The following is a 27,533-nucleotide window of genomic DNA, read 5'->3' as shown; positions in this document are numbered from 1 at the left end:
AATGGCCACAACAGAGCAGGAACATTGGTAGACTGGAATCCGGTACCTGAGGGATAAGATGCCCTTTTGAACTTTGGACCAAGTGAATATCTCTTACCTATTTTAATTAACCTATTAATTAAAATGACATTACCTTAGAAAATGGATCTTCTATACATTATGCAATGCTGATCTAACAATCATTTAAAAATAAAGTGAAACTGACACCCTGAAATAGCATTTTAATTTTTCTTTTTATTGTTTATTCTAGATCATGCTAATATAGTTCATCTCATTAACAATTAATGACTTTTTGAATTTTGGGTACCATTTATATATATTAAGTACTGAATTTATTTTTCAAAATGGATTACTTTTATAATAAGAAAATGATTAGAGTTCATTCTGTCTGCTGAATCATTCCCTACCACCAGTAAAATGACTATATTCAAAACCTAGACTGGGTTATTTTAGATTTTTTAGTTTATTTAGTTTATTGGACTTTATGTGGGATACACAAAAACCCAAGAAGCTGTTTTATGTTTTTACTTTTGTTTTTAATTTTTTATTAGAGCGTGAGGTACATACAAAACACAGTACATATGCTATGAGTGTACAGCTTAGTGAACATTCGCAAGTGAACACACTTATGTGCATAGCACTAAGATTTAAAAAATGGACTATTACCAGCATCCCAAAAGCACCCCATTCCCTTCTCATCACTCTCCCCTTCCCTAAGGGTAATCAACTATGCCTTCTAAGAGGATACCTTAGTTTTTCCTGGTTTTGAACATTATATTAATGTAATCTTACAGTATTGCCCTTTTGTGTCTGGCTTCTCTAACTCAACACTGTGAGCTTCAACCATATTGCTGCATGTAGTCAGTTATAAGTGAATTATTTGCATTGGGTACAGCATTCCATTGTGTAACCATGTCACAACTCACTATTCTATCACTCGTGGGTGTTTGGGTACATTTCAGTTTGAGCCGTTTATGAATGAGCTGCTGTGAACAGGTACATGTCTTTGGAGGAAAACTTACACGTTTCCCCCAGCAGTGGAAATGCTTGATATAGGTAAGTGCAGCTCTAAAAGGTACCGGCCAAACATTTTTTTCTAAGTAGTTGTTTGGCCAGTATCTTTGATAATGGCAACAGCAATGAGAGTTCTAGTCTCTCCTCATGCCCTCCCAACATCTATATTTTTCATTTCATCTATTCTGGTGCACCTATACTGGCATCATTGGAAGATTTCTGGAAGTACCATATTTTGTCAAAAATTCTTTAAACTGGTAAGTTATTAAAAAGTTGAAATGGAGAGGTGGAAGTTAGAACCTTATTTTTTATGGATGCCCTCTTTGGGGTTCTTAATATATGCATATGTTAAGTTGGAAAATATATATGTTCCAATATCCTTGAGGTTCAGAACCTGATGGGTGATGTCAATTTTGCTATTTAGAAAAATGTTATTATTTTTCTGAATCAACTAAGGGTTGTATACTGGTAATAATCTTAACATACACCAAAGTCAAGTACCAGCTGACTGCAAAGAAATGTTTTACGTGGATAAAGATCATCACCAGCCTAAAAGCCCTTCCTAAATCCCCTTTAAGATGCAGCTGACTGGTTAAGCAATTATGTGCAAGCCAAAAGGACACAGAAATGAGAAAATAGCAAGGTTTTTCGCGAGAATAAAAGGGAGGAGGAGGAGTCTTTGGTTTCAGCCGAGTAGTGAGCTTCCCATCAGTGTAATCTCCTCAGTGTGCTGCTCACGTCTAACCTTCCCTGGGCTGAGCACCACATCTCACAGCACCACACCCAGATGTTCCCAGAGCCCCTATGATCTTTTCCTCCCCTATGTCTGCGTCTTTTTTCTGCTCTCATAACACATACCCTGCAACCCGGTGTGATTTCCCCTCAGGTTCTCAACCAGGACATGGCATGGAAATGAGGAGCTACATGCAAGAGTTGACATCATGTGGCAGCTCCTCGGGAAAGGAGATCTGTGGCTGTTACTCCACATTGTCCCATTCAAGGAGGCAATAGATGTCTTCATTCATCTCAGGCAATCATGGCTTTTCTGCTCTGATACCCATTTAAAACAAAGTTTCCAAATGACTGATCAACCCCGGGGGTTGCACACAATCCTAGAGTCATGGTGTCTTTGTGGCTGATGACCTGCACAGCCAGACTGTTTGCTGTGGGTAACAAACTGCATCCAGTGAGTCTGAACTTCTGACCAAGAGAAGGACCTCTTTGTTGGGCCAAGCCAGTGTCTACTGGTGGGAGGCTGGGGGAGGCATGAATTAGATGAGGTTATAAAGAGTTGGGAAGCTTTTCAGAAAAATAGCTTATTATTTCACTTACTGAAAAGGAAGCTTAAAGTCGCTCTGGAGAATGGGATCTTTGGCTTCATTCTGCCCCGGCCAAAATTCTCCTCCCAGCCCCCATGCTTCCTATTGACATGATCCAGGGAAAGTTAGCATTTACTTTGTGGGCCCCAATATGGTCATCAGTAAAATGGGGATGGGCAAGTCCTAACTCGTAGGGTTACTGTAAAGGTCACGTAATGCCTCTGAAGCACTTAACCCAGCTACTCCACAGGGTAAGTGCTCATCAAGTTAGAGTTATCCAGGTTTGGGGTTTGGTTTTGTTTTTAAGAAAAGAAGCAAGGGCTCTCTCATTCTCTCTCTCTCTCTCTCACAAATAAATAAATCTTTCTAAAAAGGGGCGGGAGGGAATCCCTGGGTGGCTCAGTGGTTTAGCGCCTGCCTTTGGCCCAGGGCACGATCCTGGAGTCCTGGGATCAAGTCCCACGTCGGGCTCCCGGCATGGAGCCTGCTTCTCCCTCTGCCTGTGTCTCTGCCTGTCTCTCTCTCTCTCTCTCTCTCTCTCTCTCTCTGTCACAAATAAATAAATCTTAAAAAAAAAAAAGAAGAAGAAGAAGAAGAAGCAGCAGCAGCAAGGGGACCCATGACTGCAGAGGACAGGCTCATTACCCTGTCAGAAAGTATTAAAGGAAAAACTGAAGAGAAGAGAGAACATTTCAGAGCTAGAAGGAAAATTCAGGTTGCAAGTACGATGCTGGAAGGATACCGTGGGAAACTGGGCATGCCCACAGTTCACGGAGCCCTGGCTGGAGGACCCTTCTGTGGAACCCAGAGACTCTGTACAAGCTGGCAGCTCTGCGAGCTCGGAGACGAACATTTTTACCTGCAGTGGAAGGAAGCCCTGAAGAAGAATCTAGGAAAAAACAAGCAAAACACTGCGCTGCATCTCCAGGACGTAGGAATAGGCTAAAGCTGGAGTCATGAACAAGAGCCAGAGGCCCTCTCCCAGCCAACCTCATTGGGTGCTTGATGACCCCTAGGGGAAGGCAAAGTGAGCACCCTGGGAAAAGGCCATTTTACCCGGTAGTGCATGCCAGGCGAGGTTTATGCCAAGCCAATTAAAAAAGAAATCTGAAAAGTCACCCAGTTCCAACTTGAACTTTACATATGAATAAACCAAGGCTCTTCGGGTATAATTGTGTGAGGTGATTTGTATGCTGAGCACGGGCAGGGGGAACAGAGTACTCCCCGAAATGATCAAGAGGAAAGGCCGGGCACCCAGGGAAGAGGCTTGCAAAGCCCACCACCACCATCCCTTTATTTTGATCCTGGGCAGCGGCAACCAAAAATAGCTGGGGTTCCTGGCAACAGAAAAATATAAATGAAAGTAAAATCTTCAATGTGAGGGCGATTTGGGATAATTCAAACCCAAGAACATCTCATGTGTCTTTAATTATCCCAACTCTAGGGACACCTGGGTGGCTCAGTGGTTGAGCGTCTGCCTTCGGCTCAGGTGATCCCGGGGTCCGGGATCGAGTCCCGCATTGGGCTCCCTGAATGGAGCCTGCTTCTCCCTCTGCCTGTGTCTCAGCCTCTCTCTGTGTGTCTCTCATGAATAAATAAATAAAATCTTAAAAAATAATAATGATAATCCCAACTCTACCTTCTATTTACAGCAGGAGTTGAAAACTCAAATACCTTCAAGACAAGGGAATTATGTGAACCCGAAGAGTGTGGGACAACTGGATGTGGGGCAGACTGGCAAATGGGAAGGCCCCACATAAAGGAATTTGCATTTTCTAAAAACACTGGCCTTGCCAAAGGAAACACAGAGGTTCCCACCAGCTGATAAACACTGCTCCACATGGTGTTAAAACACGAAACATCTTGAAAGGTTCCAAGGCTATAGGCAATGTTTTCAGTCTAAAAAAATCTGTGAAAAACCAGTTTCATTTTAGAGATGATCCCAATTGAATGGAATATGAAAAGTCCTGACATTTTCCCATCTACATATTGATACAGGGGACATTTTAACTCTTGCATGAGAGGGTGCCTATCCCCCCTTGTAAAAAAAAAAAAAAAAAGAAGGAAATACTTTTACCTCCTACAGCAAGCATGGTGTTTGAAACATTGTATGAATGAAACATTTAAAGGTTTATTGAGGGCAGCAGGGATGGCTCAGAGGTTTAGCACTGCCTTCCGCCCAGGGCATGATCCTGGAGACTCGGGATCGAGTCCCATGTCGGGCTCCCTGCATGGAGCCTGCTTCTCCCTCTGTATCTCTCATGAATAAAGAGACTGTGTCTCTGCCTCTCTCTCTGTGTGTCTCTCATGAATAAATAAAGAAAATCTTAAAAAAATAAATAAAGGTTTATTGAATGAATAAGTGGAGTTTTAAGAAGAGCAAAGCACCAGCAGAAGACAGAATGATAACCTCCGTTTGAAGGTTATAGAACTGAAGATTCAGGATGGATCTCCAGCTCTAACCCTCCCTCTTCCATTCAGGATTTATTTCTAACCCCAAACAGCTTCATAAGAGGCTAAAGATTTCTGTGTTACGACCCTTGTCATCTCATTGTTCTAGCAGAGAACAGAGAACATGGGCAGCCTCCCAAACAAGCTATTCCAGAACTCACTCCCCAGGTGGTAGCCAGTGAACTTAGTCCTTTGGGAATGGAGCAAAAGAACCTTAGAAGTCATACTGCTAACTGCTCTAGCTTGCTTTTTTTTTTTTTTTTTTTCAGTATGTGTTAGCTTTCTGACTTCATAGTTCTTGAGTACAAAGCGGAGGTACCTACCTCACAGAGTTGTGAGAGGTAAATAATACCATGTATGTAAAAGGCTTAATATAGTGCCTGGCATATAGTAAACAATGAAATAGGGTCATTATTATCTATTTTGGAAATACTAGGTGACTGAATTCTTTTGAATGGCCCTAATTGGGATGGGGGTGCGAAGGTAGGATAACAGGGAAGCTGTGGAGAAAACAAAAAATATTCCAACAATTGCCCATAAATCATTTTGGAAAAGGCAGAGGTAGACAAGTGTTTAAATAACTAAAATTTCCTACATTTAAATACATTTGTATTTAATACCGTATCTATACATGTATACACTTGTATACAAATGTATACATTTGTATTTTATACCGTATCTATACATGTATACACTTAGATAGGCCTAGATAGGCATACTCTTCCTCTGGAAGAGTAGGGAATAGTGGTTTCCTCCAGTGAGGACTTGATCAGCTGGGGAGACTTTTTAAAATTTGCCATGTGTTTACATTATCTACTAAAAGTTCACAACTCATTTTAAATTAAATGCTAATGGTTTAAAATCGTAAGTTTTGCTAAATTTGGGCCGGTGAAATTGAGAATGTCTGCTTTGAGCTTTTACCGTCAGGGCCCTGATACCGCCCCCTAGCGCCTAGTACCCACCACTACATCTACCCCCTGCAGCCACCTCCGCGCTCGCTCTGCACCTGCTCTTGTCTCCAATACTCTATCAGGGCACAGCTGATGCATACACTAAACTATTAGCTCCTCAGACACTCCGTTGCTTTAATGGTCGAAAAAGCATTGGGGAACATTCCTCATTCTTGCCGGGCAGCCGAAACATTACATTATTGAAATCACAATATATGCACCTACCATCCTTAGATTTTTTTTCCCCATTTTAAATTTGACAGTTATCACCACAAAAAGGTCTTTTCTACTTTCTCGGTTATATCTCGAATGCACATCATTTTCAAAAACTAAGTTTCTATTAATTCATCATTTGCTACAGTAATTTCCTTCTCTGCCTCTGTTGAAATGGAAGCTGTCGTTCCACATACAAAATGTTCTTGTGTGCTCTTCCTTATCTGGGTAACAGGCTCTGAACTCTGCTTCAGGATTTTTAGTTGTTCTCTAGAATATTTACCGCCGGGCTGCGCATGTTTTAAAGCAATGTTTTTATTACTTTAAAATCTATGTGTTCTCATTATAAAGGTATTTTGGAAAATACAGTAAGGTATAATGAATGAACTATAAGCAAACCCTAATTCCACCGTCCTCAGATAACTAGTGTCAACATTTCTATTTCCTTCTAGTTTTTCTGACGCCTAGGGGTTTTTTTTACACATAATTGTGGAATTGAATTTTGAAGTCTCTAGGGTGCATTTCCACTGTGATACGTAGATGTCAGCGATCGGGCGGGGTTAACCGTTGCAAAGATATTCTTGCTGGAAAGTCTTGCATCCTTGCCCCCCCCAGCCCCCCCCCCCGGGGCCGCCTCGCCTCGCACCTGTGCGGCCGCTCGGGTTCTGCGCAAGCCCCGCAGGTCGTTCGCTCCTCACCCTGGAGACTGAAGTCCCTCGGGCATCAGCGCCTCGCTCGATAGTGACCCTGTACCCGGCCTTGGGCAAATATTTGGGACGGGATTCTCGGGGCCCGTCCCCCGCGGACTCGGGGGTACGAGCGCGACCCCGGGCCGCGGAGGGGCGGGAGGGGCCGCCAGCCCGTGTCCCTGCGCGCCCCGCACCAGTCCGGTCCCGCGGTGGCCCCGCCCGAGGGGCCTGGGGCCCAGCCCGCCACCCTATAAAGGGCCCCGCCGCCGCCGCCGCCGCCGCCGCGCTCCCCGCCCGAGGATGGCGCCCGTGGGCGGCAGGAAGGCCCGGAGGGTGAGTGCGCGGCCCCCCCCCCCGGCCGTCCCCCCCCGGGGCCAGGGAGCGCACGGGGGAGGGGGGCCCCGGCTGCCAGCGCAGGTGCCCGCACTCCCGGGGCAGGCCCCAGCTCCCTGGCCCGCACCCGGAGCGCGCCCTAGGTCCGGGCGCCCGCAGACCCGGGGACGCCCCGAGACCCCCGCACCCCGACGTCGGAGCTGCCCGGGAAGCGCGGCAGGAGCCGCAGCGCACGGTCCCCCCGCCCCGGGGCGCGCACCCCGGCCCCGCACCCCAGCCCCAGGGAGCGCACGGGGGAGGGGTCCCGGCTGACACCGCAGGTGCCCGCACTCCCGGGGCCGGGCCCAGCTCCCCGGCCCGCACCCAGAGCGCGCCCTAGGTCCGGGCGGCCGCACCTCTATGTCGGAGCTGCGGGGGAAGCGCCTTAGGGCGCGCGGCCCCCACCGGCCGTCCCCCCCCCCCCCGGGGCCGCAGCCCCGCCGCTAGCGCCGCCCGGGCCATGGTAAGGGGGGCTGGGGGTGGGCACAGGGGCTGGCGGGTCCAAACACCGAGACCCAGACGCTCCAGCCCCGGGTTAACCCCACAGCGGGATGAGTGTTCCAGCCCAGATGGGCGGCCTTCGTCCAGGGTGGGGGTGTTTGGAGGGACGGATAGATGGAGGGACAGACAGACGGTCGGACTCTGCAGGCCTGTGGTTGGGCCGGTTGGAAAAGAGGCCTGGGGGAAGGGGGGAATATACCTGGCCCCTGGGCGTCGAAGCCCGGGAGAGGCCAGGGCCAGGCCAACTGTAAGGACTGTTTACCGATAGAGCTAGAAGTCTAGAGAAAGCTGGAGAGGTCTAGAGAAAGCTGGAGGAGACTAGAGAAAGCTGGAGGAGACTAGAGAAAGCTGGAGGAGACTAGAGAAAGCTGGAGAAGACTAGAGAAAGCTGGAGAAGTCTACAGAAAGCTGGAGGAGACTAGCTTTCACCATTTTGGGAAAGTGTGCTTAAGCATGCGTTTGAGACTTTACAAAAAAAACCTCTTCGTTCAGTCCTTCTGTAGACGTTTCTTCAAAGGTAACAGTCTCCCACCATATTCTTCAAAATTCTTTCATGTGTTCTGCAGTGCCTGGGTGGCTGAGTGGGTTAAACTTCCCACTCTTGACACCTGCTCAGGTCATGATCCTAGGGGAGAGATCCATGGCCAAAAGGGCTCTGTGCTCAGCGTGAAGCCTGCTTGGGATGCTTTCTTTCCTTCTTCCTCTGCTCCTCCCTGCTCAGGCTCTCTCTAAATAGATAAATAGATAAAATCTTTTTTAAAAATTAAAATTAAAGGGAACCCTGGGTGGCGCAGCGGTTTAGCACCTGCCTTTGGCCCAGGGCGTGATCCTGGAGACCCAGGATTGAATCCCACATCGGGCTCCTGGTGCATGGAGCCTGCTTCTCCCTCTGCCTATGTCTCTGCCTCTCTCTCTGTGTGTGACTATCATAAATAAATAAAAATTTAAAAAATTAAAAAAAATTAAAATTAAAAATCCCTTCATGCGTTCTGGAAGACCCTCACTCCCAGCACATGTATACACACATTTTCATTATGTGTGCATTCTGGTTATTTGCCTTATATTCATGAATTTATAAACATGTACCTTCTGAGAATTCTAAAGAAATCATACTTCCCAAGGATATGATAGCAAAAGTACTAAAAATAGAAAACCATCTTAAAGACTCAAGTAACTCCTCTCCTTCCCCCTCATCTATAATTTTAGGGCATCCTAGAACGTTTAAACTCTGGAGAAGTTGTGATTGGAGATGGAGGGTTTGTCTTTGCACTGGAGAAGAGGGGCTATGTGAAGGCGGGCCCTTGGACCCCAGAAGCTGCTGTGGAACATCCAGAAGCAGGTTGGTGCATAGCTCTATTTTAAGTTCTCATAAAGAGCCCTGCAATGACCAGTCGAGGAGCATACCATCAAATAGATATGTTTATGGCACATTTCCCAGCATGTACAGACTCACACTGGATGAGCTGATCCCTGTTGCTGTCACCTACATTTACCTCTTGGTTCCTGCCCTTTCTTCTAGATGAGTCTAAAACTGGGCTCACTCCCTTCCCTCCCTCACTTCTCTAGGTGACTTCAGTGTCCATGCAAATGATCTATCCAGGGTTCTTCCTGTCAGTGCCTTGATCTCCTCCTCATTTCCAACTGAACTCGTCCTCCAATCTCCACCTCAGCAACCTGCTCCTAGACCTTGCCATCACCACTGTCTACTTCTGAAATCTCAATTACAAGGACCCCCCTTTCTGACCACCACTTCCTATCTTTTCTGCTCACTCTAATTCTCCCACTCATCAACCTCATCAAGATTTTCAGTCCTTCATCCCTTCCATGTTAGCATTTATTATCCATTCTCTCCCCACATGGTCATCGTCCATCCTCACCTACAGTATCAATCACTGTCTTGTAGATGAGCCCTCCTCCACTGTATGTTTACCAACTAGTTAAACCCATTATACTAGTCCCATCCTATTTAAATTTAATTATCTGCCTATCCTGCACCTGTACCCACACACCTTGTTCTCACTTTACTTTTTGGACCACAAATCTTTCATGGTGAAGTGCCAAGAGGGGTGTTGGGATGGCACACGAGGGAGATAATGCTGTCTTACAGGGCTTCTGTATCAGCCTAAAGCAAGTAGGAAGCATTAATCTTTAAAAGGGAGAAATTGAAAAAATTAAAATTAAAAAAAAAATAAAAGGGAGAAATGGGCCACTTCTGCAGGCCCAGAGAGTTCAAGGGGGAATCTAGATTTTTGAGGTTCGTGAGTGACTCCGCCCATCTATCTTCATCCCAGTCACAGGGTCCCATTTCTTCTTAATCAGGCCCTGGCTTTGGCAATAGAAGGCTTGCCTGGTTGAGAATTCAACCTCTCTGACTCTCTGCTCCCTGTGTAAATTAGTCCTGGGCCAGATTCTCAGCTTTTTCTGCTCTCTAGCTAGAAGAGGTGAGTTTCTTTCCATGCCACCCAGGAGACCATCAGACTTTCATACTTTGCCTTAAATTGGTGATGAATCCCCCTTACCTTTCACTGTCTTTCTCCAATACATTGGTGGTACCCAACAATAGCCATCTGATTCTAAAGTCCTTATAATTACTACTTCCTCTAAACCTCTCAAACATCTGAGATATTGCACCTGCTAATACATTTCCTTGTAAGAACATCTCATTCCAGTTCACCACAGATGAAAATTTTTAAACAATCTACCCCTAGAGCATGCCAGGAGCTCTATCACCTATCATGAGCTTAGGTGCTCATTACCAGCTGGCCAGAAGTGGAGATTTGTGCTCAGGAGTTTTTTTGGGGAGTTTTTTGTCATTTTTTTTTAACATGACTGAAGATTTATTTGCCTTTCCAGGCTTTGATTTTCCTCAGATAGAACTCCAGCTCCTTCCCCTCTAGCACATAGCCACCTGCCCAGCCACACTGGCCTGGTCTCGAAGCGGTGCATGCAAGAAGCTTGCCCTGTTGGAACTGCTCCTCCAGAAGACTGCTGATTTTGGCATTCTTTTTCCTTTCATCATACTTCTTCTGAATTTTCTTTGATCATTTTTTAATTTAAAATCTCTTCCTCCCCAGGCGTCAGCTTGGCCTCCTTCTTGCGTCCCAGGGGCAGTGCATAGTGGGACTCATAGCACTGTCGGTTTGGTGTGCTGTCAATGAGCACGATACAGTTCTTCATCGGGGTCTTGGTGCAGACCAGTTCATTGTTGGATGCATTATAGACATCGATAATCCTGGTTTTGTGCGTACAACACTCCGAGCCCCAGGAGAAGTTCCCCACGTCTAGCCTCAAGGCTCAGTACCTCTTATTGCCTCCCCGGACTCGTACTATGTGTATGCGGCGGGGGCCAACCTCAGTGTTGACCGCAGGGTGTCCCAGCTCATACTTCTGCTTCATGTGGTAGGGCTTCCTCTTGCCCCCGGTCTTGCGGCGCTTGTGCCAGTTGTCCCGAGAGATGCCCATCGCTCTCCTGTGCTCAGGAGTTTTAATGCGGAGTGCATTTATGAGATAACACCTCTGAGGCAGTCAGAGAAGCAGGATTGGGCAGGGGAGGAATTGCACTGTGATGCAGTTGTTACAGAAGCCTTGGCCAGTCCCTCAGGAAGCTCTGGAGTTGGACAGGCCTTTCACAGTGGTCCCAAATTGAAGCAAGTGAGACCAAGTATTGCAAACTATCAACTCTCCCTCTCCCAACAGAGAGCTTACCCCTGGGCAAGGAAGCTCCCTCTGCTCTAGAGCACTTCTTAGATAAGGTCTTAGCGGAGAGCCATCAGTAGCCAAAACTGAAAGAAGCTGATTCTTTCAGAGGAAAGTGAAGAAAGTTCTTGTGAATATTATACAAGTTGAACAGTTGTCTTTAATGATTATTAAAGAGCACATTTCAGTGAACTCAGTGATAAGGGATAGAAACTAACTAAGCACATAAATTGACAGGACAGCTTTAAGATTAAGCATACAGGTTCTGGATCCAGAATAATTGAATTCAATCCTGACAGCCACCAGGCTGTGTGGCCCTGGGGAAATTACTTACCTTCTCTGGGACTCAGTTTCCTCTTGTATAAAACTGAAATAATATTAACATCTACCTCACAAGATTGTTGGGAGAATTAAATAAGTTATATGTAAAGTCATTAAAATAGCCTGATGCATGTTAAACACTAGTAACTATTATTAAATTCATTGTTTTTTTTTCTCTTCTTGGTATCTTGGTTGTATTCATCTATTTCTGCTAGAGAAGTATAGAAATTCTCTGTTCAAATCGAACTATCCCTAAATAATATTCAAAGTACGGACGCCCGGGTGGCTCAATGGCTGAGCAACTGTCTTTGGCTCAGGTTGTGATCCCAGGGTCCTGGAATCAAGTCCCACATCGGGCTCCCTGTAGGGAGTCTGCTTCTCTCTCTGCCTGTGTCTCTGCCTCTTTCTCTGTGTCTCTCATGAATAAATGGATAAAATCTTAAAAAAAAAAAAAAAAAAGTAAAAGACTATAGTCATGAAGCCTGGCAAATATACACAACTTTTATATTTCCAAATAATAGTAGAAATAATACTGTGTTCTACATTAAAAATAGAAATGGAAAGAGGGAGGGAGGAAAAGAGGGAGGAAAGGAAGGAAAGAAGGAAGGAAGGAAAAAAGGGAATTCACTTGTCTTAGGAAGCTAAAATAGCAGTAGTCCTAAAATTTTCATTGCACCAGCAGTTTATTAAAAATTATAAATTCTCAGGCTCCACTTAGAGATTTGGATTCATTAGGTCTGTGAGTGAGCCCAGGACCCTACATATCTATAACTATTCCCAGGTGATAGCAAGGTGAACTGAACTGTGCTTTGAGAAGCATTGCATTAAAGGGCTTTAAGGAACACAATAGAATACTTGAGACCCAAAAATGAGAATTTAAAATATACCTATGGTTTGTTTCTTAAGGTCTGCTTGTTGGGTTAAACTCAATAAAATATTTCTTGGGTCAAACTGGTATTAACAACAAGCTAGCTTGGCGGACACTCCACCATGTAAATAAAAGAAGAGTTATTTAAACACAAGCTTCAACTTTACCAGTCACATTTTTTTAAAAGTTATGCATTAGAGGAGGTCAAGAGAAACTGCTCTGATATTGATTTTTATTTTATTAATGCAGAAACAGCACATTTATCTCTTGGCTGATCTGTTTCTTGAGTATTTTTGGCTTAAGTGGACTAATTCTCCTATTAAGTCTGTCAAAAGTTATGGTTCTTGCACCCAGTGGAATCAGCACAGAATTCAGCAAAGAATTAGGTTTGCTGGATCCGGAGGGGCTTGGGGAATCTGAATTCATATTAATTGCTACCAGGTGAGTGGAAGTTAGGTTACGCTTTGCGAGGCACTGCAGCTTTAAGAGGCATGGTAGCCAGGCACCTCGGTGGCCCAGCGGTGGAGCTGGAGCGCCTGCATGATCCTGGAGACCAGGGATCAAGTCCTGCCTTGGGCTCCCTGCGTGGAGCCTGCTTCTCCTCTGCCTGCGTCTCTGCCTCTCTCTCTCTCTCTGTGTCTCTCATGAATAAATAAATAAAATCTTTTTTAAAAATGTACATATGCACAATTTGCACATCATTCCAGGGTTTTTTAACAGAGTCCTGGAAACCCACCCAAGGAACACCTGGGTGGACTTCCTGTTTAGTAACCATTTCACCCTAGTGTACAGGGACCTCATCCATAGGTCCTTCACCCCTGCTCCAACCACAGCAGTTCTGTGTTTGATCAGTGAATAGAGACTCTGTATAAAGTGTTAATTGGTTCTCTTGCCAATTAAAACAACTTTAAAGCTTCCTCATTTAGGCATGCTTTTAAGTTCCTACCCAGGACTAGGGTTTTCATGCTTAGAAACCCATTTTCTGAAATTCAAAAGCTTTTTGGCCTCACGGATTTGTTCCTTTAAAAACTGAGCTCCCTATGTTCTCTACACTCTACTGGGCCCCCCACCCCGGGATACAAAGGTACCAGACTAAAGGGCTAGGAACTCCAGTGTCCTAATAATTTCCTAGCTTCTAATGTTGTCACTCCCAGATCTTAGGCTTTGAAAGGTCACTGAAATTTCAAAATAGAATTCAGGGGCTGATACAGGATTGCTGATTTCTTACTTGGTGCAGTTATTTCTCCAACAAAAATGAACACCTGCTAAGTCTCACTGGCATTTTATAAAGAGAGCGTTTTCCCAAGTCCTTCAGAATAGTGGTTCTCAACAAAATGGAAGATAAAAATCAGTTGGAGAAACTTAAAAAAATCTATGCCCTCCGCCAAACCAATTAAATCTGAGTACGTGTGGATTTGACCCCAGCATCCATTATTTTTAAAAAGGTCACAGAGTATCTAACAGGCAAAGAGAATTTAGGACCACTAGTTTAGAGCAAAAAATAATTCCTTAAATTAAATATAATTGGCTATATGGGGGGAAGCCCCGTCATATTTTCTTTAGCCTGTGAAAGCTTTGCCACTTGGCATTCATCCATGGACCTATGCTAAGGAACCTCCTTCCAATTCTTATTCCACTTTACTACCAGAATTATCTTTCAAATACACTGAGCTAATCCCATCATTCAATTGTTTACAGACTGCTGGTGTTTCCCCATAGCTGTGGCCTGAAGCCTAGACTCCTTGGGATGATGTGCTAGGCCATTTGTACTCTGCTGGCCACTCCACCTCTCCAACGGCACCTCCTACTATTCCTCTGATATATTCTCAACTCCAGCTGCTTAGACTTCCTGTGCACCCCAGATGCCAAGCCTATTCCTGCCTCCTTCATTTGGTTCAGGCCCTTCCCTCTGTAGGGAATGTCTTTCCCCACCTTCTCTACCCAGCAAAAACGTTAAATGATTCCTTCCCTCTTCCCTTTACCCACCTCGTCCATGGTAGAAATAATCTCTTCTTCATAGCCAAGAGATCCCAGATCTGCCTACCTCTCATTAGGTCTCAAGATGCCTGAATGCTGAGCAAGGAACATAAGCAGATATTTTCATATCTGTTTATCTGGTAGCCTTTTGAAAACATCATGGGTTCTATATGGATCGTAGTTAATACTTTTCCTCAATCTCCCAGTTCGCCAGCTTCATCGGGAGTTCCTCAGAGCTGGATCCAATGTCATGCAGACCTTCACCTTTTATGCAAGTGAAGACAAGCTGGAGAACAGAGGAAACTATGTTGCAGAGAAAATATCTGTGAGTAAAATCATACCGGGCATTCTTAGGAGGGCATAGTAGACAGACATGCCATCACCGAAGTTTTCAGAGAAAAATGTTGAGCCTCTTCAAAGTTTTTAGATAATACAGAAATGAGATATGTGTGAATAACTCTTTTGTTTTAGCTGGAGTCCCCAAAGTTGACGTAAAGGAAGCACATCAAAGAAAATGCAGCTAATGAGTTCCTAAGTTGCTGAGTTGGAACCCTTACAAATCCTCACATCATTACAGTTTTTTACTGTGGGACAGTGTAGGGGAAATGTCAAAGGCACGAGGAAGGGGCAGTGACCCTGGAAACTTCCTGGCTCAGCTATGATCAACTGTGTCATGATGGGCAAACCATTTACCTACACCATCAAGGTGACAATTTCTTGATCCCTAAAATGAAAAAGAAGTTTTTTTTTTTAAATTAGTCTCCACACTTAGCATGGAGCCCAGTGTGGGCCTTGAACTCATGACATGAGATCAAGACCTGAACTGAGATCAAGAGTCAGATGCTTAGCCAACTGAACCATCCAGGTGCCCCAAAAGAAGTAGTTCTAAAATTCCATGAGTCTCTGTGAGCTACAGCACTGGGGTTTATTGAAGACAAGTTTCGATTTTTAATGTCTAAGTGATTAGAAAATACCTTGTGATACAGTTATCTATTAAGAAAATACACGACAAAACGTCATGAATTCTGTAGTCATCTTAATTACATTTTATTCTTGTTGATCTGAAAAGCAAATCATTGTCATCGTCATCTCTATTTGCTAGGTATTCAAAGTGCAGCTTAGGTGCTAGAAGATACCAGATCCTTTTATGTAAAGATTTTTAATCTTTCACAGAGCTTTGGTATGTAATATCCTCGATACCATCATTAGATTTATTGTTTTCATTACTATTATTGGTGGTATTGTTACTGCAAATTGCTCAGCTTGGTAAATTGAACTATTCTATCACTGTCATTTTCTAAAATAAACTCTCTGTTGTAACATACAACTGAGATGTGGCCATTTCAATTCTGCATGCAAATGTAGATATATTGTATTTCACTCATCTTAGGGGCAGAAAGTCAATGAAGCTGCTTGTGACATTGCCCGGCAAGTGGCTGACGAGGGAGATGCTTTGGTGGCAGGAGGCGTGAGTCAGACACCCTCATACCTTAGTTGCAAGAGTGAAACTGAAGTTAAAAAAGTATTTCAGCAACAGTTGGAGGTCTTTGTGAAGAAGAACGTGGATTTCTTGATTGCCGAGGTAAACAAAGTTATGAGCAAAGACGGAGACACGTGAACTTCATACATTTTCTCTGTGTGTTCATGAGGAGCATGTGAGATTAGGTGCCAGTCATGGATAGGAATATTTAATTTTAAAACCCTTTTCCGGGGATCCCTGGGTGGCTCAGCGGTTTAGCGCCTGCCTTTGGCCCAGGGTGTGATCCTGGAGTCCTGGGATCGAGTCCCGTGTTGGGCTCCTGGCATGGAGCCTGCTTCTCCCTCTGCCTGTGTCTCTGCCTCTCTCTCTCTCTCTATGTATATCATGAATAAATAAACAAATCTTTAAAAAAATAAAACCTTTTTCCAGTTGAGGGCTTCTACTGATTAATTTGATTCAGTTAATCTAATGAAGTGTGGTTCAGACCTTCTGACTGCCATTCATAGTAATCACCCTTCCATTCCATTTTTTTTAAATATGCCAGTGGGTCACAACTCAAAGTTTGAAGACGACTCAATCTAGCGATAATCATTAAGCCAGTACAATAAGTTTTCTGATGATTTGGGGAGAAATGAGATTTAAAAGTACCTTCCCCTGACCTTATTTCAGTACTTTGAGCACGTTGAAGAAGCTGTGTGGGCAGTTGAAACCTTGAAAGCGTCTGGGAAGCCTGTAGCAGCAACCATGTGCATTGGCCCAGAGGGAGACTTGCACGGCGTGAGCCCCGGCGAGTGTGCAGTGCGCCTGGTTAAAGCAGGTGATGATGGATTTTGACCAGTTTGCAATTAGTGAGTCTTTTTTTTTTTTAAGATTTTATTAATTTATTTGAGAGAGAGACAAGGAAAGCACTGAGGGAGAGGGTGAGGGAGAAGCAGACTCCCTGCTGAGAGAGCAGGACACGGGACTCAATCCCAGGACGCTAAGATCATGACCTGAGCTGAAAGGCAGACACTTAACCAACCAACTGAGCCACCCAGGTGCCCTTTTAGTGAGTCTTTTAAAGCCACCTACAAATGTAGGCCCACTATATACTATTTTTGTTAAAAGGAAAAACATTCATTTGTTTTCCTAGGAGTGTTGAGAATATCATTATTGACTCCTAAAGGGAAAAAAGTAAAGAAAGAAATTACACACACACTAGCCTTTTGAAAGGGGCAACTAGATCTGTTCTGAAGGTGTAACACCTAGAAAGAAGAAGCATTTCAATAAATCAAAAGGAGCATTAGGAAAGAGCATGTCTTATTTTAAACCTAAGTAGAGGTCTTTAGACAATAACTTTTAAGTCAGTTGCCTTCTTTGTCAAAGTTTTTCCCCTTTTCATAAACTCCCAATAAGCTTTGCTTTTTGTAATTGGTATAATAATTTTTTTAAATTTTGGTATGAAATAGGGACCATGTAATTTATCTTTTTAAATAATTTCCATCCCTAACATTGGGTTTCATTTCAATTAGGGAAAACTCATAGATTGTTTTCAGAGCTGCCTCGTTTAAAATGCAAAGAGTAGCTCGGTGTCAGGGAAGAGTCCAACTCATTCCGTGGAACAGGGAGATTTTCATTGGCTATGTTTTAATTCCTGATTTTTATCCAATTCCTGATATTTCATGAAAGTCACTTCATACTTGTCATTAGCAATAAGAATTAGATTTAGGAATGAAACTATATAATCCTACCTTTTTACTGGAAATATAAAAATGGGAAGAAGGGAAGAAGCAAGTTAATTTGCTTCACAAAGATCAGAGGAGGCTTTCATCACCCCACTGTTAATTGGCAGAGATTCTTGGCCTGCATCTAATTCTTCCCTCGCCATTCCATTCAAGGTAGGTGGTCACAGCGTTTGACAGCACTGTACCCTATTTATAGCCTTTGTGGCACTTGCTACTTATCTCATTTGTTTCTCTCTCTAATGTCTGACTCCCTAGACTGTAAGATCAAAGAGGGCAGAGACTATGTGTTTGGCTCAGCATGGTGCTCCCTGTTCCTAGCACAGCACTTGTCACAAAATACGTCCTCAATAAATATCCAGCTAATAAGTCCAGTCCATCTTCCAAAATTGGCTCAAATTCTAGCACCACATCCCTTACATGATCATCCCTACCCCAGATGAACACTCCCTCTTCTCAGCCAGCATAACACCAACTACTTATGCCACTCTTGGAATATCCTCAGTCAACTTTTTCTAATCTGTGAGAACATTAGTAGGGTTCTGTAGTGAAACACATTTAGAAAATGTCATGTTAGGGGCACAGTCCCTTAAGCAACTGACTGTTGGTTTCAGCTCAGGTCATGATCTCAGAATCATGAGATGGAGCCCCATGTCAGGCTGAGATTCTTTCTCCCTCTGCCTCTGCTCTTCCTGCTCATGCACCCTTTCTCTCTCTCTAAAATAAATAAATAAATCTTTTAAAAAGTGGAGGGGCACCTGGGTGGCTCAGTGGTTGGTCTGCATTTGGCTCGGGCCATGATCCCAGGGTCCTGGGATTGAGTTCCATACCAGGTTCCCCACAGGGAGCCTGCTTCTCCCTCTGCCTGTGTCTCTGCCTCTCTGTGTCTCTCATGAATAAATAAATAAGATCTTTACTTAAAAAATGCTTCATTAAGCCAAGTTAAGCAGGTCTCTTTACTCCAGAATTTCTCAGAGCCTTTGATATGTTGTGTTTAGTGGCAGTCTCCAAGAAAGGGACAAATAGCTACTTCCTAACCCAATTGATCATACAGCCTTATTTTTATGGAGCAAACTTTGGGATCCCTGTGCTAAATTATGAAATCCTTGGTGTCAAGGAGTATGTTCTCTATTTTTATTTCTCTGTAGCCCCTTAGAAGGACCCTTATGCCTAATAGACATCTGGTAAATAGTCAACCTATGATTAATTCATTAGTGTAAGGAAGTCAAGCAAGGAAAGAAAAATTCTGGCAGCACAACATCCAAAAAATTAAAAAAATTATAAAAACAAAAAAGAAGAAAGAAAGAAAAAGGGAATCAAGATCCAAGCGAAGATGTTAAGTAAGCTGTTGAATAGACAAGTCTCTCTCTAACCCAGGGGAAAGGTCCAGGTTAGAGAGAGAAATTTGGAGAGTTCTGGATATCGTTCATACTGAAAGACCAGGGACTGGAAAGGAAGAGAAGATGACTCATGGGGATCCTGGACACTGCAGGATTGAAAGGTTCAGCTGCGAGTGGGGACTCAGCACCTAACACCCAAAGAAAGCAGCCAAGAAGGTGGGAGCAATACTCAGTGTGAGAAGCCAAGAGAAGGGGAGTGTTAATGAAGAAGGGGGTGGTCCGGTAGATTAAATGCTGCCCAGACATCGAGTAAGATGAAAACAGAGAAGCAACTACTGGCTTTGGCAAGCTTGAGGTCACTGGTGCTCTTGACAAAACAAAACAAAAACACCTGATGCAGAGGAGTAACAGGAGGCAGGATTTGGGGATGCCTGGGTGGCTCAGCATTTGAGTGTCTGCCTTCTATTCAGGGCGTGATCCTGGGGTCCTGGAACTGAGTCCTGCATCGGGCTCCCTGCATGGAGCCTGCTTCTCCCTCTGCCTGTGTCTCTGCCTCTCTCTGTGTCTCTCATGAATAAATAAATAAAATCTTAAAAAAAAAAAAAAGAAAAAGAAAAGGAGGCAGGATTAGAACATGAATGAAAGAGCAAATTGTACACTCAACCCAGTGAGGACAGCTGAGATGCTTGCCACTGAACACCGGATGTCATGACTTGTGGCATCAGCTCAGCTGCTCCTGGAATCTGGACTAGTGATATTATTAAATTGGCCTGATGAAAGGAAAGATTGCTCCTCAAATGAGTGGTATGATACCCACAGGTGCAATCAAGCAGCTGGGAGTGTTGAAAAATTATTATTCAGTATCATAGCCTGAAAAATTGACTTCTAAAATATGGAGTTAAAAAAAAGTCTAATAATGGGTTTCTGGAAAAAATATGGACAGCCAAGTATGCATAAATGACCCTTGAATTGTAATAGACACAACAGAAAGCCCTTGCTGCCTGTTAGCAATCATTCCCACCCTGAAGGTAAGAGGTTTGCAAGGAAGCAAGAACCAAAGGCTGTATTTGTAATTCACTCTTCCAAATAAAAGCTCCCTGATTAAGGAAGGAGAATTGAGCCTACCAGTCATCTGGTGAATCCCGAAAGCCAAACTGTTCTTCCCACTTGCAGGAGCTTCCATCGTTGGCGTGAACTGCCATTTCGACCCCACGATTAGCTTGCAGACAGTGAAGCTCATGAAAGAAGGCTTGGATGCTGCCCGACTGAAAGCCCACCTGATGAGTCAGCCGTTGGCCTACCACACTCCTGACTGCAACAAACAGGGGTTTATAGATCTACCGGAATTCCCCTTTGGTAAGAGATTTTATGAATCATCTCAATGTCCTGATGTTTGACGAATTTCCCAAACTATAGCCATAGAGCTTGCTTGTAGTAGGGAAATGCCTGCATGTCACATGTCTTGTTTGCCCCCCGCTTCCTTCCCTGCAGCCAAAAACCCCTTGATTTTGGACCACGGTAGAAATAAAAGATGTAAGCAAAAAAGACCTCTGAACCTTTTACCTGTAGGCTGATGAAAAGGATGCCCTTTTGGGTGGGATCCACAAAGATACCGGCTCTTGTTCCAGTTCTGTTGCCAAGTTATAGAACCTTAGCAAAACCCCTTAGTTCTTCTAGATCTTAATTTTCTCATCACAAAAATTAAAAGGATAGGAGCCACCTGGGTGGATCAGTCAGTTAAGCGTCTGCCTTTGGCTAAGCTCATGATCTCAGGGTCCTGGGATCAAGCCCTGCATTGGCTCCCTGCTCAGTAGGGAATCTGCTTCTCCCTCTTCCTCTGCTCTTTCCCCCAATTGTGTTCTCTCTTTCTTTCTCTGCTTCTCTCTCAAATAAATAAAATATATTTTTAAAGAAAAATTAAAAGGATAGACCAATTTATGTCCAAGACACTTATCTCCTATTCTGAAATGTCGCTGAGCTACTGCAGAGTTTGGGGGAAGGGGAGGATGCCATCACTGGGTTACTGTATAACAAATCTGATTGAAGAAACTAAGTGGATGAAGTGAGGGTGTACTTGCAGTCTGGGAAAAGGGAGAAAGCATGTTTGGGAAGCAGGGGTGAGTCTACCTGAAAATCAAGTCAGAGAGGTCAGCAGCGCCAGAGCCTGACCAGCCTCCTATTCCATTCTAGGATCCTTAAAACCTGTACTATATTTTATAAGGACCCCCAGAGAAGGACGATCTCATAAAATAATTCATCTAGAAAAACTCTGGAGGAATGGCAAGGCATCTGTGTTTTAGCCGTAGAACAAATTATTACAAAATTTAGTGCTTTTAAAAAACAGTTATTCTATCTCAGAGTTGCTATGGGACATGAACTTGGGAGGAGCCCAGCTGGAGAGTTTTTGCTTAGGGTCCCTTATGAAATTGCAGTTCAGACACTGGTCAGGTCTGTAGTCGTCTGAAGGCCTGATGGGAGTTAGGGATCCACTCCCAAGCTCCCTTAGTTGGCTGTTGAAATAGATGTTTGTTTCTCACTGTCTTTTGACTGGAGGCCTCAGTCCCTTAGTTTATGGGCCTTTCCACTGGGACGCTTGAGTCTCACAACATGGCAGCTGTTCTAAGAGAATAAGAGAGATCAAGGCAGAAGCCATAATACTTGCATAACCCGGCCTCAGAAGTCACTGACCATCCCTTCTGACATACTCTATTGGTGTCCCCGACCAACGTGGTATGAGAGGGAACTCCACAGCGTGAAAACAGCAGAGGGCAGGGATCACTGGGAACCATTTTGAAGGTTACCTACCACAGCATTTAAAACTGGGTATATAAATATAAGTTACCTACAAGTTACGAATCAGAGGCTGACAATTTGTTTAATTCAGTTATTGAAAATTACATACTTACGTTGGCCATTTTGTCTTGAATATTTAAGAAAAAAAAGAATTCAGGGATGCCTGGGTGGCTCAGCGGTTGAATGTCTGCCTTCGGCTTAGGTCATGATCCCGGGGTCCCTAGGATCCCCCACAAGGAGCCTGCTTCTCCCTCTACCTGTGTCTCTGCCTCTGTGTCTCTCATGAATAAATAAATAAATAAATCTTTAAATAAATACATAACAATAAATAAAAAATTAAAAAAGAATTCACTCCATTTATTATAGGACTGGAACCCCGAGTTGCAACCAGATGGGATATTCAAAAATATGCTAGAGAGGCCTACAACCTGGGGGTCAGGTACATTGGCGGGTGCTGTGGATTTGAGCCCTATCACATCAGGGCTATTGCTGAGGAGCTGGCCCCAGAAAGGGGGTTTTTGCCTCCAGCTTCAGAAAAACACGGCAGCTGGGGAAGTGGTTTGGACATGCACACCAAACCCTGGATTAGAGCCAGGTAAGAACCTTTATATTTGCCAAACCAACTCTTTTAAATTATGAATATGTCCAAGTGAGGCCATAATGGAGAATATAGCTAATTTGCTGTGTGATAATAATCAGTTATCCCCCTTAACTTCTTTCACAGAGCTGTTTATAGAATAACCTTATGTGCTGATTTCTGGAGAAGGCTTTAAGATTTGGCATATAAATAATGCAAGTTGCAATCAAATGTGATTTTATGCTCTGGGATAGTACCATGGGGTGGACACTGAGTAACATTAAACTAATTGGTCATTAATATTTAAGTACAAGTTGGGGAACCTGGGTGACTCAGTAGCTGAGTGTCTGCCTTCAGCTCAGGTCATGATCCCGGGGTACTGGGATTGAGTGCCACATCAGGCTCCCCTCAGGAAACCTGCTTCTCCCTCTGTCTACATCCCTGCCTCTCTCTGTGTCTCTCTCATGAATAAATAAAATCTAAAAAAAAAGAAAAGAAAAAAGATTTAAGTATAAGTTAAATACAACAAATATCAATTAAGTGCCTATTCTGTGCCAAGCACAATTCTTGGAGCTGGGAAGACAGTGGCGAGTAAGATAGGTCTTTGCTGTCAGAGCTTACACTCCAGTAGGGAAGATGAACAAGAAACAAATAGGCTTTACACCAGGCAATGTGCAGAGCACTGGGAGAATAAATGAAAAGCTGTCTAGAGAATCTCATAGTCTACTGGGGGAAATGGATAAGAAAGTCAATGTATTATACTATGGTAACTGCTTTGGTAGAGGCATAGATTCAAAAAGTAACAAGAAAAGAGAATGACTATCTCTGCGTAATAGATAGTTTAGAAGAAGGGATATGGGGGGTGTATTTCCAAGGGCTAACCAGCCACGAGATAAGGAAGGGGGTGAAAGATGAGCACCCAAGCAGACGGAGCAGTCTCACTCTGTGCATCTGACATTGATGGTGCACAACTCTATCAGACATGTTGTGGTTGCTAAGGTAGCAAGAACAAGGCATAGCCCTGTCCGCAAGGACTTAACAGTCTAGTAGGCAGAGAGATAAACAGGTAAGTTCAAACTGGTACAGTAAGTTCAACTATGAAGATACGCACAGGTGCTGAGGGGTCGAGCTAATGGCTGTGGGGGCAAAAGGCAGAGGAGGATTAATGAAGAATTTCTAGTAGAGCTGATTCCTGAGCTGACTTGGGAAGGATGAGTTACACTGTCAGACAAGGGAAGAGCCTACTTGGAAGCACTGAGAGGTGGAAAGAGAATGGTGTCCTGAGAAACCGGAAGTGTGGTGATATCTGAGACAGAAATTAAGAGAGGACACACCTGAGGACTAGGAGACAGACTGTTATTCATTCTCATGAGCTATGTATGACCTTATCCCATTGGAGCATCTCAGGTGGTCCAAGGTTAGGTTTGCGAGTTTTAATAGCCTTGAGATAGGGAAACCTGCGAGGAAGCCTTTGCTAGACTGCATGGGATGTGAGGAGGCCTGAAATAGTAGACAATTAAATAGAAAGGAGGAGGAGGCTGGATCTGCAGAGTGAGATGTGCAGATAGTGGGTTTAAGAAGAGCAGCAGCTGGGAGCTCAGCTGGTTCATGAGGTAGAGTGCCAGAAAGTTAGGATGAGGAGGTAGCAAAAGGCAACAGAAAATGTCCCTATCCGAAATTCTTAGCTTTTGATCCCTATGCATATATTTTTAAAAAGATTTTATTTACTTATTTGAGTAAACAAGGGGAACAGCAGGCAGAGGGAGAAGGAGAATCAGGACCCCAGGATCATGACCTGAGCTAAAGACAGATGCTTGGGGGATGCCTGGGTGGCTCAGCGGTTTAGCACCTGCCTTCAGCCTGGGGTGTGATCCTAGAGGCCCCGGGATCGAGTCCCACATAGGGCTCCCTGCATGGAGTCTGCTTCTCCCGCTGCCTGTGTCTCTGCCTCTCTTTCTCTCTCTGTGTCTCTCATGAATAAATAAAACCTTTAAAAAAATAAAAATAAAGACAGATGCTTAACCCAGCTCCCCTCTATGCATATATCTTAAAAAATAATTTCAAGGGTGCCTGAGTGGCATACTCAGTTGAACATCCAACTCTTGGTTTCAGTTTAGATCATGATCTCGAGGTCGTAAGATCGAGGCCCGCATCAGCCTCTGTGCTCAGCATGGAATCTGCCTGAGATTCTCTCTCCCTCTCCCTTTCATGCTCTCTCTCTCAAATAAATACATAAATCTTTAAAAAATAAAAATAAGGGCAGCCCGGGTGGTTCAGCAGTTTGGTGCCACCTTCAGTCCAGGGCATGATCCTGGAGGCCCATGTCGGGCTTCCTGCATGGAGCCTGCTTCTCCCTCTGCCTGTGTCTCTGCCTCTCTCTCTCTCATGAATAAATAAATAAAATCTTTTAAAAAAATAAAAAATAAAAATTAAATCATTTCAAAGTTATTTTAGTCCTATAGATTCTGAAGAAAAAAAAAATTTTAGTCTAGTGTAATAAATGTGTTTTAACAGACATACTCTCAAGAGTCCGAAGACCTCTGTGGAGGTCTTCTAGCTCAGTGACATAGACAGTGATACTCAGGAAGGAGTGTAATGTTGTGTGTTTTGTTCACCCAGGGCCAGGAGGGAATACTGGGAAAATCTTCGGATAGCCTCTGGCAGGCCATACAACCCTTCAATGTCAAAGCCTGACGCCTGGGGAGTGACCAAAGGAACAACTGAGCTGATGCAGCAGAAGGAAGCCACAACTGAGCAGCAGCTGAAAGAGCTCTTTGAAAAACAGAAATTTAAATCTGCACAGTAGCCTCAGTGGAACCCATTTTTAGTAACTTCTATGTTTGGGCCACAGTTCCCCAAAATAAGGAAAAGATGGTTTCAAAGTAATGCTTATCTTCATGCCAGGCTTCACATAAAATAGGTAGTAGTTGAACAAAATGGAACTACAAATAGCACTTGAGAATTTTAAAAATATATTTTAGAAATTTACTTAGAGTAAGTATAAATAAGTAAGAAGTAAATCTTAAACAGGGGCCCTCTACTGCGTAAGGTATTAGGGAAATCACTGTGGCCAGGGAAAAGTAATTCAGATATTCAGCCCCACTTCCAAAAGTTTGCAGGCTAGTAAGGAGGATGAGATGTGAGCTGATGAGACAGCGACAGAAGTGCTCTAGGGAAGTGACTTCCAAGTTCTTTTGAACTTGACCCTTAGTAAGAAACAAAAGTTAGGTGATAACCCAGTAAAGCAAATATCATATACCCACTGAAATAAAATTTGTGATCCATTTTGATATTTTCTCTTCCATTCTTTTCCATCCTATGTCACTGATAAAACATGCTGGTTGAGACCCTTCAAACAGATTCTATGAACAACAGTTTGAAAACCACTGTTACGGAACACTTCCGACATGAGGATCTTGCTAAACCTTTAAGTTTGTTCTTAGAAAATCAGTCATATGAGACTTGATCAATAAGTATCGAAAGACCAGAGAGTCCTGCTCTCCATGTTCCAGAGCTGTTTGCTCTTTCCTCACCCATTTCTACTGCTAAGAAAGGTACAGACCAATGGGGAGGAGGAAAAAAGGTATCAGTATCTAAACTTTCCCCATCCTGCTTAAAACTGGGCCCACCCGGAGTGCATGGGTGACTCAGTCGGTGAAGCGTCTGCCTTCAGCTCAGGTCATAATCCCGGGGTCCTGGGATTGAGCCCCACGTGGGACTCCCTGCTTAGCAGAGGAGTCTGCTTCTCGCTCTCCCTCCCCCACCTCGTGCTCTCTTTCTCAAGATCTAAAAAAAAAAGAAAAAAAATTGGATCCACGTAAAGGCATTGTCAGTAAGGCTGAGAAACAATGAGCTTGTGTTACCTTGGAAGCTTTAAAAAAAATGTAATAAAGAAAAAAATATTCTCCAAGCTCTATCCAAGTTTCCTAGATTGAAAACTATGGTATTTTTACCTGATAACATCTGCTCTCCAGTGAGAGCTCAAGCCCAAAGATGCAAAACATTAGCATAAACATGGCTCCTCTTACTGTATGAAGAGTTAATGCTGCTTCCTACATATTTTTGGTTTAGCTGTTTTGAAATTATAATTTCTTCAGCTATTAAAAAAGAAGAGCAGTGAGACTACCTTGGTTGTATTTGATTATTTTCATTCTGTAATTTGCTAAAGTCTTCCATAGAATCTATATGCTTCAGTTTATTCATCTATTTAGAAAAATACAACCGTCGTACTTTGTAATTATTTGAGTTTTATTTGAGCTTTTAAAGGAGAAGGCAACAGTATTAGAAGTACTTGAGGGGAAAGAAATTTCCAGGATTTTCTTACTAAGATAATTAGTAATCCACCCTCATCCTGCAGTGCACAGAAAGAGAGCCAAAGCAGCACGGCTTTCAGAAGCTGCATGCGGCTGAGGTGCAATAAAAGGAGTGTCATTTTTTTTTCTTACAAAGTTGCTATAAGAACCATTTCTCACTCTCAGTTTCAGTATTTCATATTTCATTCACAGGTGATAGAAACTTTTATTCAACTTAACTGTTCTATTACTAAGTAAGATGGATGCCCCTTTAATACTCTTTTCAGAACTTTATTGCCACACTAAACTTTATTTCTATCACTCTTACATCCTTTGATTTAAAAAACATTCCCCTTAAAAGGAACTATACTGGCTATGCTTTAATAAAACTGTGTCAACACTGCCTCCTGGTGGCATATTTCCTATTTTGAATTTTTTTTTTTTTTTTACATTCAGCCCTTTCACCAAGTGCATTCGCTTTATTCCCAGAAATATTGTTCAATAAAAGGAAGCCTCACTTAATACATAGGAGGTTCTCCAAGGTAAGTAAACATTCTCACCGGCAAAGGTATTTTTATAGAATCAGCCAGAAGGACCCTATAGATCAGGAGTCCAAACTCTCCCTTTGAAGGCTAAGATTCCTAAGGCAGGGTGCCAAGTCAGAAAGGGCTTCTTGTTTGTCCTAGACTGCCAAGAAAGATGGCTTTAGCTTGGACTCTGGGTAGAAGGAGAGGGGGACCGGGACGTAGGTTCACAAAACCAGGAAGTTCATCCTCCAGTCAGGAAATTGAGATCTTTGCATTACTCAGAGTAGGTGCGAACTCACTGAACACATGGTTGGCACCTTATGGCCCACACTTCTCTGCACTATAGCAAAGTGGGAAAGAAGCCATGGGAACACAGACCCACTCGAGACAGAACTGGGCCAGCAAGAAACCAAAGCTCCAGTTTCCAAATCA

General features: G+C 43.6%; 1 protein-coding gene and 1 pseudogene across 1 annotated transcript; one reads left to right on the top strand and one right to left on the bottom strand.

The window, feature by feature from the left end:
• The first annotated feature begins 6,807 nt into the window (after positions 1-6,807).
• Positions 6,808-25,572, top strand: BHMT (betaine--homocysteine S-methyltransferase). The gene is made up of 8 exons (XM_041752673.1): positions 6,808-6,969; positions 8,716-8,848; positions 14,578-14,696; positions 15,762-15,953; positions 16,521-16,668; positions 20,086-20,268; positions 22,072-22,300; positions 24,902-25,572. Exons 1-8 carry the CDS (start codon positions 6,937-6,939, stop codon positions 25,086-25,088), a joined length of 1,224 nt encoding a protein of 407 aa, XP_041608607.1. The 5' UTR covers positions 6,808-6,936; the 3' UTR covers positions 25,089-25,572.
• On the bottom strand, positions 10,347-10,971 carry LOC121489538 (annotated as a pseudogene).
• Positions 25,573-27,533: the final 1,961 nt, after the last annotated feature.

This window comes from Vulpes lagopus, chromosome 4 (assembly GCF_018345385.1).
Source record: "Vulpes lagopus strain Blue_001 chromosome 4, ASM1834538v1, whole genome shotgun sequence".
In the NCBI taxonomy this organism is placed as follows: domain Eukaryota; kingdom Metazoa; phylum Chordata; class Mammalia; order Carnivora; family Canidae; genus Vulpes; species Vulpes lagopus.
Note: the sequence above shows the minus strand (reverse complement) of the source record. Positions and strands in the feature narration are given on the sequence as shown.